This window comes from Martes martes (assembly GCF_963455335.1).
Source record: "Martes martes genome assembly, chromosome: 4".
NCBI lineage: Eukaryota > Metazoa > Chordata > Mammalia > Carnivora > Mustelidae > Martes > Martes martes.
The window spans coordinates 9,058,072-9,072,384 of NC_137891.1; the positions used below are offsets into that span (position 1 = coordinate 9,058,072).

Sequence of the window (14,313 nt, forward strand, 5' to 3'; positions counted from 1 at the left end):
GAAGACAATCTTGCAAGATCTATTAATCTTTTTGCATGATATAGTTGCAAGGTGAACACAGGAATAAATGCAGAAACATGAACTATTAAAAGGATTATCACATATTCAATATTCTGAGTAAATGAAGGGAAAACTCATAATGGCTTCACATCCATAAAAATCTTACATTTTTCTACTGCTGCCAAACTATCACTTGTTCTTTTGAGACTCCCAAGGGCTGAAGTGAGGGGCACAGTCCCTCCAGACAAGGTGCAGGGTGTTACCAAGCAACCAGCATTAGAGCTTCCTTGAGGCAAAATGGTTTTCCCCACTATTGTCTTTTCAAGGCCATATGTAAATAATACATTGTTGTGCACTGGGCTGTTTTCTTCTTTTATTTCTTTAAATGTTGGGCTTGAACTTCTCAGTAAAGCACCTGTGAGAACAGACTGCCTGAAACTAAAAGCAGATTATCCAGACTGCAGGACAACCCTTGCGGCTGGTAAGCTGGCAGTCACACCGCGTCAGTGTCACGTCCATCTCCCTTGGTCTTGACCCCTCCGGTAGTGCTCTTTCAGTCTTGGTCTCACAGGAGCTGGAAGTGCTCTTCCTCTTCTGCCACAGTATGCAACCCTAGTTTCCATTCTGCTAGGGCCAAACGAAGTCTTAAACTGCCATCATAACAACCACCTGGATAACATTTTGACTTTCTACAAAGCTAACAGTTTCTAAGGAAAAGGTGGAATGGGTGAATTCGTTTGAAATATTTCCTGACCTGGGGTCAAAAATATCCTTTATCAGAAAAAGGCACAAAAACAGTATTAACAAATAGAAAGACTACATATTCTCACCTGTTGAAACCAATTCTAATCACTTAAGATGAACACTACCATGATACAACAGTGGTTCTAAAGAACCCTCAGCTGCAGTCATTTTTCAACGGGCTTCTATTCTTCAGAAAATGGTCAATATGTCTAATTTCCATTTATTCTTTGATCTGACAATGAAACCACAGCTTCTTCATATTATTTAAAAGAATGCCAACAAAGGTTTATACAGCTTTATTAGGCACTAAAAACCACTTTGTCCTTAAAATAAAAACATATGACTAAATACTTGGAAGTATTTTAATTTCCCTTTTAGCATATACCGAGAAAAATTAAGTATGCTCACAATTTTTTGAAAGACGAGAATCATTAGGCTGAACAGGTCTTGGAAGTGACACGACCTAGTATGACTGGCCCTGCTTCAGAGACTTAAATCTCTTCTCCTGTGAACACTAACCAGGCTAGACTTCCAGAGTTTTCAGCATCCTAGCACCCTACTTCCTAAATTATAACAAAGCACAGAAAATAAAACAAGCTTCTAAGTCCAACCTGAAGATAAATTTGAGAAACTTAGAAAAGTACTTTTACTTTGGAATTAACACATTCAGGAACTACATTTAATTTGGTAATCATCTTTCCAACTGCATTGCTACCATCTTTTTTTTTTTTTTTAGGATTTTATTTTTTCAAGGAATCTCTACACCCAACATGGGGCTTGAACACACCATCCCTAGATCAAGAGTTGCTTGCTCCACGGACTGAGCCAGCCAGGCGCCCCTTATTTGCTACCATCCTTAATGAGACAGGGCAAGAGTAAGAAATGTTTATATAATAATATTTAGAACCACAGAGATGATGTCACCACAGACTGACAAAAGCAGATAATTCAATGTTTATAGAAACTACTCCTACCAGGTGATTTTAAAACTATGGCATTTTATCACATTTGATCCTATCAATCCTCACAACATCCCTGTGAGGTAGGTAGAAAGAATGTGATAGTTTTCACATTTCACAAAAGAAAAAGCTGACAGTGTTGGAGGATGCTGACCTTGAAGAACCATAAAGTAACTGTCTTTCTTGTTAACCCACTTGTTACACTAAACCACGAGATACATTTTACTTTATTAAAAACAGACTACTCTAAAATCAAACCCTCCAATCCTTCCCCCCCACCCCAAAAAAATCATTGTAGTTTACCAGTAATCTTGTTAAGTCGAGCTCTCTTTGCCTGAAATGAGTTGCCTTGATTATTTTTCCTCTTGTTTGATAATGTGCTCTCTGGCTGTGGAAAGACCATCTTTGGAACGTTCTCTACATGAAGTCCTACTTTTAATAGAATACATATATGAGAGTTTATCTAGAATCCAAAGTTAAAACACATGATTTTTTTTTTTTTAGATAGCAAAATAGTAAAAATGCTTTGCACTTATTTTTAACCTAGTACTTAACATAGAACTTTAAAAAACACAAATTTCTCCAGACTGATATATTAGAAATAAAGAACCATTAAGCAATTATTCTTTAGTAAAGAAAAGCAGGAAGAAAGTGACTCACTGCTTTTTCCATATTACATACTAAAATACATGCAGAAGCACTTAAAAAGTTAAAGGGGAAAAAAATCACAAAACAAACAAAAACCCCAAAGCCTACTAATAAGAACGTAAAAGTCAAAATCGGAACTCATTTCTATTGAAGAATACTAAGGTCACCCATTACCCAGTACCCATATTAGGCCAGTAAGCTTCAGCTCTACAACCTGCTACAGAAGTTAACTTCTTCCCTCATGCAAGGGAAGAGCCCAATCATTCCACCATACCCTCAAACTGCAGGTAACCAAAGGGTCTGGCTTACTCTCTAGCGAGTTTACCCTGCCACGAAGAATGAACGTAAGAACATATTTTGTACCAAATGTTTCACTAGATGTGGGCAGATCTTCCTTCTTCTCAACTTCTGCAGAAGCTATAGAAGTTGAAGTCTCTTCCTTCTTTGAAGGTACTTTAAACCATTTCCTCTCATCTTTCTCTTTCTCTTTATTGCTGTTGGCGCTGGTGCGAGGCTTGCTCCCTGTTTTATTCTTGGCTGCAGCTGCGGCAGCTGCTTTGACTAGAGCTATCCAATCCTCCAAAGGAAAAACACAAAACATGTGAAGTATTAAAAAATTAATCAAAATTTAATTACACTAATGAATAAAAACATGTCTCACATTTCCAAAGCTACCCTCACATGCACACAAATATAAAAATTGAATTAATTAATTTATAAGATAAATCAACATGGTGATTATCAAATTTAATGATCTAAGGGGTTACTTGGATTGTATAACCTTACATAACTTGGAAAATATTCAGTAACAAATATTCCTTTAATATATTTTCACAGAAATAAAACCTAATAATAGAGGCAACCCTTTAATAAATATGGAACACTGCATGGTGCTCTTAGCACTTTAGATTCAAGTGGCAAATTGCATTTCTTTTCTGAATACAACAAACCATAAAAGAAGTAAGAGAAAAATGCTTTCGTTGCAATTCTTTTAATTCTGATTAAAAGAAATGTATTTTCCATTGAACAAATTACTCTTCCTTATTAGGAAGAATGTACCACTCACAGTATGGTCAACTTCACAGAATTCAAGGTATGATTTTATTAATTCTTAAAGCTTTGAAAATTTGCACACCAATTTATCACAACAGCTTAGTACTACAGTGAAAGAAAAAGAGCCATTTGATTTGACCAAGGGGAAATACATGCAGTCAGGCTCCAGACTAACTTCCCTCTCTCTTCAACTTCCTAGTATTTGTGTGGATCACCATTCTTCTGAGATGTGAATACTTACTCTTCCTGTGTTTATATTCTGTTTGTTGCTAAATAATTTTTACTATTACTGTTTTAACTAAAAATGCTTGTTGTAAAAGAATAAAAAGATACTTAAAAAGTGGTGCTAACATTTTAATTTTCACAATCAAAAAGATTTTTTTAAAACAAGCATTTACACTATCTCTACAGTTAATCTTCCACTGAGACTACTAAGCTTCAAAGAGACTAACTCAAATTCAACCAAAATGGGTAATGCATTTAATTCTTAGTCCATATAAGTAAAAACTACTTCACAACATCAAATGCATTTACTTCACAGGTTTCATTAACAAAAGTCAATCATTAGGTGATACAGGTTGATGGCTGCTCAGTCTTGAAAATATATGAAGACAATAAGCCATTAAAAATAAACCAACAAACAAAATCTGTTTCGTTATGTCCCCATGACTAAAATGAACTAAAACTATCATGCGATTGCACAGAAAACATTCATTCACCCAATTTTCTATTGAATACCTTGCTACATGTGCCAAGAAGCATGCTAAGCATTCGTGAGACAATTCCTAAGAGATGCTGCCTGAAAGACCCCAAAAATGCATCGGCCCTGCTCCTGCCTAGAAGGAACACCTTTGGCTCCTGCCTGGAAGATGACCAGCATATAGCTTTTTCAGTATTTAAACTGTGTCCCCAGTACATATCTTATTAGAAAGTGAATTAAGACATGGGGTGTCTCGGTGGCTCAGTCGGTTAAGTGTTTGCCTTCGGTGGGATCCAGCCCCACATCCTGGAATCCAGGATCTGGCTGGAACCCAGCATCTGGTTCCCTGATCAACAGGGAATTTGGTTCTTCCTCTACCTCTCCCCCACTGCTCATGATCTCTCTCTCACTCACTCTCAAATACATAAAAATCTTAAAAAAAAAAAAAAAACAAACAAACCACAGTGGTGAAATACAGGTTTATGTCTCTAATTTGTAAAACAAAACAAAACAAACCAGATAAACCAGTACTGTCCAATCCCAGGTATACTTAGAGCCATGTTTTTTGTTGTTACCTATAAGGAACTGAAAGGCAAATAAAATTAACTACAAGACAGTGTGACAGAAGAGGCAGTGGAGGAATAAACAAAATACCATGGAAGAAAACAAAAGATTAATCTTGACTTAAGAGAAAGGCTACTAGAAGGTTTCAGGAAACATAACAGATGAGGTGAGCACTGCAGCAGGAATCTTCAAGGCCAAGGGCAGAAGGAAAGGAGTCAATGGGCACCGCCAGGAAGAGGAATACCATCAGACAAAGCCATGGCAATCAGAGTGTATGAGAACAGACAGGCACAAGGGGCAAGAACAGTCTGAGTAAGTCAAAGGGCTACAGCTAAATCGAGCCTTGAGACTGACACTAAGTATTAGAGAAAAAAAGCACCTCGCAGATGAAATGGATAGTAAGCAACAAAGCAGAAAGAGAAACAAAAATATAGCCGGACTAGCAAAGTGCCAAATTCAGAGAGATCATACCTGTATGGTCTTATGAAGAGAGAGTGCTTAATTCTCTGTTCCACATTGTGAGGAAATTTTTAAGTTGTTAGAGAAATGCTGAGAAATGCCAGGGGTAAATTCCATCCCCACCTCTTTTCTCTCTTTTTTCCCCCACCTTTTTTCTGAACAGAAAACTGGGAGAGATTCATATTGTAGCTCTTAAAAGTACAATCAGATAATTTTTTTAAAGTTCCTGATCATATGACTTGTTAATCATGGAATCACTGCAGTTGTGTCATTAAAGAATTCTCCCATTATACTGCCCTTCTATTTTTAAACAGGTAAGATCCGCTATTAAAAATAACTGGTGTGATCATTCCATGAATTAGAACTAATGATCTGCTTCAAAGCTCCCTGTAGACAACAGAGCAGTACACAATAAAGAAATCAGATTGAGTTCAGAATCACTCTGCATTACGGTTATACGAAATTCTAAGTCAGTCACTCAATTCTCTAAGTTCTGAATTCCTCAACTGTGAAACAGAAGTATCAGTCATAGCTGTGTCAAAGGATTTGCTATGAGAACCCAATTAAATAATGTATGCAAAAAAATTTTTTATAAATAGTAGAGGACCTTAAGAGCAAATCTTTAATATTAGTATTACATCAGCACACTTGCAAAAAGAAAAAGTAGAACAGAAAAAGCTACAGAAAGTTTAGAGAAGAATGTATCTCCATACTGCATCAATTTATCCTTTGCTAATTTAGTAAAAGAAATTTACTGTGTATCTTTACAAAGGAATTCTCAAAGTACTCAAAATTTCTAAGATACATGCAAAGTTGGATTCTCTCAGCACTGCCCACACAACACCTGACTTGGTATATTTCCTACATGAAAACAAGTCAAAAACTTTTTGGGAAAAAAAGGACACTTATAAAATGAGGCCATTTTATAAAAAACAATTCTACCAATATTTTACTGTGCTAGTATTAAAAATTATGATGAAAAATGTAAATTAAAAGACATAATAGTGTTACTCAGGGTGCCTGAGTGGTTCAGTCAGTTAAGCTTCTGACTCCTGATTTCAGCCCTTGTAGTGATCTCAGGGCTGTGAAATCGAGCCCTGTGTCCGCTACCACTAACCCCCCATCCCCCCCAACCAACCTGGCCTGTGCACACTCTCAAACTCACTCTCTCTAAAAAAAAAAAAAAAAAAAAAAAAAAAAAATGTAGTGTTACCCTTATTTTCTTTTAGTAGTTTATATTTTGGATGTAACTACTTACTAAAAGTAAACACCCAATACATCCCATAAATTTTTATGACTTGTAATTTTACCAAAATTTGCTTTGTATCCCACTTTGGAAAAAAATGAAGTTTTAGGCTTAGTGCCATCTCACCAACATTTGAATAACCAGAATAAAATAAAAGCTTTAAAGCAAAAAAAAAAAAAAAAAAAAAAAAAGAGAGAGAGAGAGAATTTTAATTAAAGATGTATATTAAACTAAGTTCCCAATGTTTTAATCAATCTCTCTATGCAGTAACCAAGAAATCACACCACTGAATGCTTAAAGGAACATTTTATTTATACGTACAGGTAGGAAAACACAAAGCAATTTCCTGATCAAAAGCAATTCCATTTTAAATTGCATTTCCATATTAACTGGGGAAGAAAATTCTGCTAGCAGAGGACTGCAAAACTAAATTTTTAAAAACCAGGTGATTTAAAACAATCATACTTCTCGGAATTTATCAGGAATCATTTTTTTTTTTAAATGTGGTGATAAACATTTGTATACATGTGGCTGGAGCTGACCAGATGATTTCAACACATTTCAGAATGATACTTTTCACTGCACAGTATGGAACAAATATGTAGCATATATCCATATTAGACATTTTTATAGATTACTTTCAATTCTTAAAAATTAATTGTAGGTCCAGGTGCTGAAAATCCCAAATAACAGCAGAACATAAAAGAAAATCTTTTAAATTTCTACTGGCACCTTTTCTTTCCAGTCTTTCAGGAAACATATTCAACCAATGGAATCATGGTTTTAACTTCATCCCAGATTCTCCTTTAAATGCTTACCGTTCTTTCTTGCTTTGAGCAGTGACAAAGCATGTAATAGACTGCTTACGTCCCATGACTCAGAAAGCCCTACCTGAAACAGCCTAGAGTGTCAGGTAAGCGCCTTTTAAAAGAAGATTAATGACTATGATTTATAAAAGGAAAGAAGAAGATAAGAAACTCAATATAAAATTTTATATTAAAAATTAACTTTCTAAATGATACTATATACCAGGAAAAACAAAATGAAATTAAAAAAAGGCACTTACCTCACTTCCCATAGACTGGTTACACGATCCAGCTGGGTCGATAGGACAACACCAGCTTAGTGGATGCTGGGATTTCACCTGGAACAGAAACTAGTGACCTATAACTTTAGCAGGTCTAAAGCCAAAGAAGCAAAAATCAAGTGTATAAATTTCTTTTACATTCTAAGCTTCTTTTTCTTGCTGCTATTTGGGGCTATCAGCACATAATCCTACAATTAGTTCACTTTAAAATATATATATAAGAACTTTTTTTGATTGTCACCATTCAAGAAGACATCCCTTTGGGTAGCTAGGAATGCTGAACACCCTTACCTGCCCCTTAGCATCCTCGGGCATGGCCTTAATGTGCATTCTTTTTAAACAACGAATTACTCCATCATAAAACTGAACTGTGAATGTTCCTGAAACAGGAGCAAGTCATAATCATTAGAAAATACAACTGAATTTTACAGCAACACTTGAAATCTAACAAGTAATGCCCTGACAGAAGTATATACACTGTAACTGCAGTAACTGCAAACACACACCTGTTAAGAACTCCATCAAGTTGGTTAAAGTTTATTTTCCCTTTCCCCTAATAAAATCATTATTAACAAAGAAATCCCGAGGAATCATCTATCTATAGGAATTATCCTTTGCTCTCTCTGAAAGTTTCATTTTAGAGAGAAAGAAGCGACAGACAAAAAAAAGTCATTTACTCAAGGAAAGATTATCCTTTCACAGTATTAACGAACTAGCAATTAAGAATCAGACCCACAAGCTTCTAAGTTAGAAAATACAGGCCACCTAGATGACACTGTTGCTCTGCAGATCAGAACACGGAATTCCAAGGAGGATGAAGGCTCTGTCCACAGCAGTCCACTAAGCAGCAGCACAGCCATAACTACACCCCCATCCCCATGCCTTTCCCACTCACTCATTCTGCTTTTAGGGCTTGAGACCGTGTTCTCACGACAATCACAAAGTATATTCACTTTTGGTTATAGAGACCATGTTCTCAAGTCAACAAAAGTCAGTACTACCACAAAACATATAAATTACACAGATTTTATACTTAAGAAATTTCAATAATTTTCTATCATTTCTGTACAAATGAGGGCTGAGAGCCACTTTAAGTAAACAGATACTAGACCTTTACAAAAGAAGTATAAACAGTAAATGTGGTAACTATGATTGGCTTAGAAGTTGAAACCAAAGCCAGATACAGATGTATAAAGATTTTCCTTAATTTTGCAATTTGAACATCATAGGTTTCATCTTTTCTACAATTAGCATAATTTACAGTATTACAGATATAAAGATCTAGACCCCAGTTACGGAGAAAAAACTGACCCACTGAGTAGCAAGGATATAAAACCACTGGTAAAATTTTGGGAATACCAAACCATACATACACCTTATACTACCGTCATTCCTGCAACTGTCCTCTTCCTTCTTCAGTAACGGCCTTCCAGAGGGGAGCAGGCGCCACACTATGCCAACCGGACATTCATCCCTCCCCACTGTTGATCACGCTGTTTCTGCTCTTGGGATGCCTTGCTCTTTTCCTCTCTCCAACCTATTCTTCAAGGACCAGCTCTTCAAATCCCACCCATAATAGGAACACTTCCCTGTGCCTTCCAGTCTACAGATCTGTCCCTCCTCTTCAATTTCTCTCAGACATATTTCAAACACTTTAATGTCTATTTTTGTTCATTTTGTTTAGCTCCTACAGTGAACAGAAGGCCTCCTGAAGGCATCCTTTGCCTTGTTTTCCTTGGGCGGCATGGGCATGGAAAGCAGGTTCATCCACCATGTGGAGCATACAGAAATCACAAGACATACCTCCAATGGAGACTTTTTAAAAAGAAATTGCATCTGTCAATATTTCACTAATGGCTTACTTAAACTCCTCCTGAAATGGCAGAGACTGCAATAAGTGTCTTCGTTCTTCCACCAGTGCAATTTTAATTTTATTTTCTATGCCCATGGACAAATGGGATAGGATAAAATATGGGGGCTTTGCTTCTGAGGGCATTGCAAGTGCATGTACACACGGACTTGTAATATGCTATACTCCCAAGGAGCTTTAAGCATGGAAGCAGGTGACCTGCAAACCTAACAACGGAAATGCTCCTCAACTCTTCCTGAAGTAAGGTGACTAGTGCTAGGTAGTAAAATCATAGCCATATTTGTTATTTCAATTCCTTAAAACAATACATTGGAATAGGCCTTTGTAAAGTTATGTCATAATTTCAAGCTAAACAACGATTTACTTTGCCACACCTAACATTCTTTATCTCTTTAAATGTTTTCCCCTTTTATCTCCTCTTACCTCCCATTTTTTCTCAAGTTTGTTACTTTAAATCTCCTCAGCTTAATTACCTTCCACAGTTCTTGCCCATCATCTCCAAATAAGATTCAAATTCTGCAACAAGACATTGCGTACACAGATCTTTGCTTCTCTCTCCCACCTCTTCTGATATTCTATTCCCTTTAAAGGGCTCTTTCACTCCAGTCACATCAAAGTCTTGCAATTCCTAAAAAGTGACAGGCCTCTCTTTTGCTCTTCTGCAATATACCATTTCTCCTGTCTGAAAAAGCCTTTCATTCCTTCTTTATCTAGCTGACTCGTCTTTCAGGTTTAAAGGAAGCATCACCTTACTTAGATTAAATGCTCCTCTTGCAAAGAAGCTGCCACTCAATGTGTTTCTTCAGTGAAAAAAATGAATGAGTGGTCAAGTTTAAAAAATAATCATTATAGAAAACTAATGTATTATTGACTTGAAAAATATACTTGTAAACTATTTTATAGCTTTTTAAAGTGAAATTTTAAATAAGAAATTTAAAAAATAAAATATTTAAGTATATTCCTAATACTAATTTAAATACTAATTCTCAACCTTTCCAAATTAATCAGTCTAGAAGTTCTATTTGTTTTTTTTTTCAATACATTACTGTCCCAACAGAAGCATTCGCCTTCGGCCACACTAATACACCTGATTTCTGTGTTACTGTCAACATTTCTGATCAGTTCAGTAACTTTTGCTCGACACCAGCATTAGATATCACAAAGGCTATTAGGAAACTTAACAATCCCAATTTTATTTGTAAAAATAAAGAAAACAGGCAGGGGAAAGATCCAATAAAGGAAATCCTCAAACTGATAAATTTTCACACTCCTTCCTCAGAAAACACTATACTATATTTTACTTCCAAGGTAACCAGATTGCAATTTCCTTTTATCTTTAATCTTCCCTCACATTCTGGATGAGGCGCTCATAAAAATAACTTGGCCAACAACCAGAAACAGAAATAAAGAAGAAGAGAATAAGAAATAAAATGCATACCATGTAAACCTGTAAACTGAATGCTGCACAGTTTTAACCAAGTATCTACCGCTCCTAATTTAAAATTTATTTTGGCAGTAGATCAGGTGTCATGTTATCCTACATACTACAAATAAAATACTCCCAAAAAAGAATATTAGAAGGAAAGTAAAGTCTGAAACAAAGAGAAGTAACAACCATATGTAACAATTACACACATTAATTAAAATTAGAAATACAGTTAAATTTTACTATTAATCCCACTGTAAATCTCAGATCACCTCAAATACATACCTTCTTTGTTAATTGCTTCAATCTTGGCAGGGTAATAGCGACAGTCTGTCCAGCGAGCCAGAACTTCTTCTCCAGCTTTAAAATCCTATTTTAAACAACTTTTGAGATCAATACCATGTATAATAAATAAGCATTTCTTTTATAAAATTAAGCTTTTGTAATATTTAACAGAATTCCTTTTGAAATGTATCATTACATGGCTACCAAATGGAGAAGTTGCTACTTACAAAGAAATCTTCCTCATCTTTTAGCCCTTCTTTTCTTAATGCAGGTCTCTCCAGCGGTCGCAACCTATTGCTATCCCAGTAAATCCATTCATCATAACGGTGACTCCAACGCTCAAAATGGACCAACATCTTGCCCTCCTCATAGTCGATTTTTTCAATTCGTGATGGATACCTCCAAAATAAAAAGCAGCTTCATATCAAAAGAAAATTCTTACATTTGTTTACACAAAGTATTAAAAAAAGAAAAGGATAATTTAACTGAAATATTGCTTACCATAAAAACCATAAACAGAACAATATGGGTCCAGATTTTTAAACTACTGAACCAACAAAGTTTGCTTTGTTATTTTTGTTGTCGTTGTTGTTTTTTTAAATGATTGGTCTCAATACCTAGTGAAATAAATATTTCAATACACTCCCAGTGGAAATATAAATTACTTGCACTGTTTTGGTAAGTAATTCGAAAATACGCTTCAGGAGCCTTAAACATATTCCTACTTTTTGACTCAAGCATTACAATTCTGGAACTATATATACAAAATATTTATAATAACAAAGAAAGTAGAAACCATCTAAAAATATACTTAGAAAAACTGAAGACTATCTACAGCTACACAAACATTGGTATATCCTCTGAATGATATGTTATACAATCTTTAAATGTGGTATTTACAAAAAATTTACATGGGAAAATGTAAAAAAGTAGCAGCACTGCGTTTAGTAGAATTATAAGTATGTAAAACGAATTTGTCAGCAAAAAATACCAACATGCACATTTGTCTCTTTATGGCACAAAGCCACTTTGTTTTTTTCTATTTTTGTGTACTTTCTGATATTTTATAGTGCACATCAATGATAGTAGGGAAAGCTCAGTTAAACTTTAAATTCTAAAATATAAAAATAACATCACATTGTTCTGTCTTTATGTGTGATGATTCTCCTACAATAAATTCTAAAATAGAAATTAGTTAACTTGAAACTTTCAACATGGAAAATTGCCTCATCGTTCCTAATGTACCATATTAAATGTTCACAGATGACTCAAAAATTTTTCAAAAGTATCATTAAATAACCTTAAGAATTCAATAGCAGCACATGGTAGATGATTCAGCCAAAATAGTTTCATATTTTTGCGAGTTTTTGATAAATCAGGAATTTTTCTTCCCCCCATGGAGAACTGGTTTTCACCATAAAGTATGACAGATCTTACATAACTCTGAAATTTGGGAACCAATTACTACAGGCTTCAAACATCGCTCATGCTATTCAAGGCTTCTTAAACATTTCAAAGGCCCCAAGTCCTTCTTTGGTGTAGCTTCTTTCCCCACTTTGGTTTAATGATACTCAACTACTTGGGACTTTCTCAAAAACACCAAGCTCTGTCAAACATTTGTGCATTTGTACACTGTTCTTTCTGCCTAGCCCTAAACTGCCTCCCCCACTATTCCATTTTTTTTTTTTTTTCACTATTCCATTTCTACTACTCATTCCAGGCTTGGAATATGTAATCCCATGCATAAAGACCTCCCAGCTCTCTGCCCCAGCTGCTCTCACTGCACCCACCTGGCCAATAACGATTTCAGTGCAGGTTCCTAAACTGTGTGCTGCATAGCATTTATAGCCCTTGCAATGTTAATACCCATGACCCACAAAAGGGTCTGGTAGTTAAATAGCTTGGGAAAACACTAGATAACAAGCTACATTGTTTTCTTTAAAGGTTTCTTGGTCCTGTCAACGTGGAGATAAAACATTTACTATTACTGAAGTAAAAGAAATAGCTGATCCTTTTATTACAAAACTTTTAACATTTCTCGTGTTAGCAGAGATCTAAGGGACAAGATTTTAGAAGATACCTCCTGACCTGTTAGCTTCAAGGACTAAGAGAGTCATGTCTATCTTTATATCCCCCAACATCTAGTCCAAGGACAAGACACACACCAGCCTCTCGCAAATTATTCAGGATGAACAAGAAGTAATGTTTAAGACAATCTGTACAGATCTTCAGAACTAAGAAGGCTGTCAATGTTATAACCTTAAGTTAGAGCTTAGTCTTCTTAGTCTTTTTTGGGGGAATGGGTATGGATGAAGAAACATTTTGTTAAAGAAAAGCATACACAACACAAGAAAACCCAGGGAATTAACATACTCCCCCAGGGGAACATGCCAACCTCACCCACTGAGAATCAATGCTTTAATGACTGTCTTCTGCAATGTTGCTCTCACTGTATGTTTTCGCTCCTCCAGTTCTTAAAACATAAAAACTGCCACTAGCACTGAGGGAAGCCTAGAGGTAAGAATGCCCTTTAGCTTATTTTCCAGTATTCACTGGCCACTTCATCATTGTAAGAAGATTTTCTATCAATTATAAAAATGGACAAATTTATATTTCCACATGTTTATTATCACATCTTTTTATTTTTGAACAAACATTAGGGGTTTAATCTCTAGGTTCCTTCAATTCTAAATGTAAACAATTCCAAATATTTAAAACATTTCTCCAAATAAGAATGGTCCACAGTAACAGAGTTAAACACAACTTTATTTCCATAACTTGACTGAATTTGGCAAAAAGTTAGAATCCAAGTAAGTTCAAATCATTCAAATCTGGGTTGCATTTTTAAGTGACTTAGAGTTTTCCTAAAATATTTCAAATTCCATTCACTGTCAGGATGCCTGATGTAACAACCAGACTAAAAACTGTATTTTGGGGAACTGCTTCAGGATAATTTATAGCAATTATATACTCTTTACATAAATATCTAGAGAATGACAGGTAAACTTCAGATGAAGGCCAAGAATTAAGTAACACAAATACCCAAGATTATCTCTTTTCTTACAACATTTACTAATGAAATTTTGAATCTTAAATAAAAATGCCATAAATATCACCATTATCAAGAATGACTAAGTTTCTGTTCATTCATTCCATATATATTTGGGCATCTAATAAGACTAAGGCATTTGCTAGGTACTGCTGCTGTAGAAAAGGAAACATAATTAACTCCTACCTACCTTCAAGGAGTTTAGCTTAAAGTCAGATAAGGA

At 35.3% G+C, this 14,313-nt stretch overlaps 1 protein-coding gene across 7 annotated transcripts in view; it reads right to left on the minus strand.

The window, feature by feature from the left end:
• Window positions 1-14,313, minus strand: part of PHF20L1 (PHD finger protein 20 like 1) — a gene marked incomplete at its 3' end in the record, with an annotated part of 75,675 nt that overhangs the window by 44,548 nt on the left and 16,814 nt on the right. For 2 of the 7 annotated variants that reach the window (XM_080800991.1, XM_080800995.1), the window contains exons 3-8: window positions 11,269-11,440; window positions 11,042-11,126; window positions 7,752-7,840; window positions 7,440-7,517; window positions 2,715-2,928; window positions 2,007-2,135 (exon numbers count right to left, since the gene is read on the minus strand). In XM_080800991.1, the coding sequence (XP_080657117.1) occupies window positions 2,007-2,135; window positions 2,715-2,928; window positions 7,440-7,517; window positions 7,752-7,840; window positions 11,042-11,126; window positions 11,269-11,440 (767 nt within the window). The remainder of the gene's footprint in view (window positions 1-2,006; window positions 2,136-2,714; window positions 2,929-7,439; window positions 7,518-7,751; window positions 7,841-11,041; window positions 11,127-11,268; window positions 11,441-14,313) is intronic. The other 5 variants (XM_080800994.1, XM_080800997.1, XM_080800993.1 and 2 more) reach the window with 3 other exon arrangements.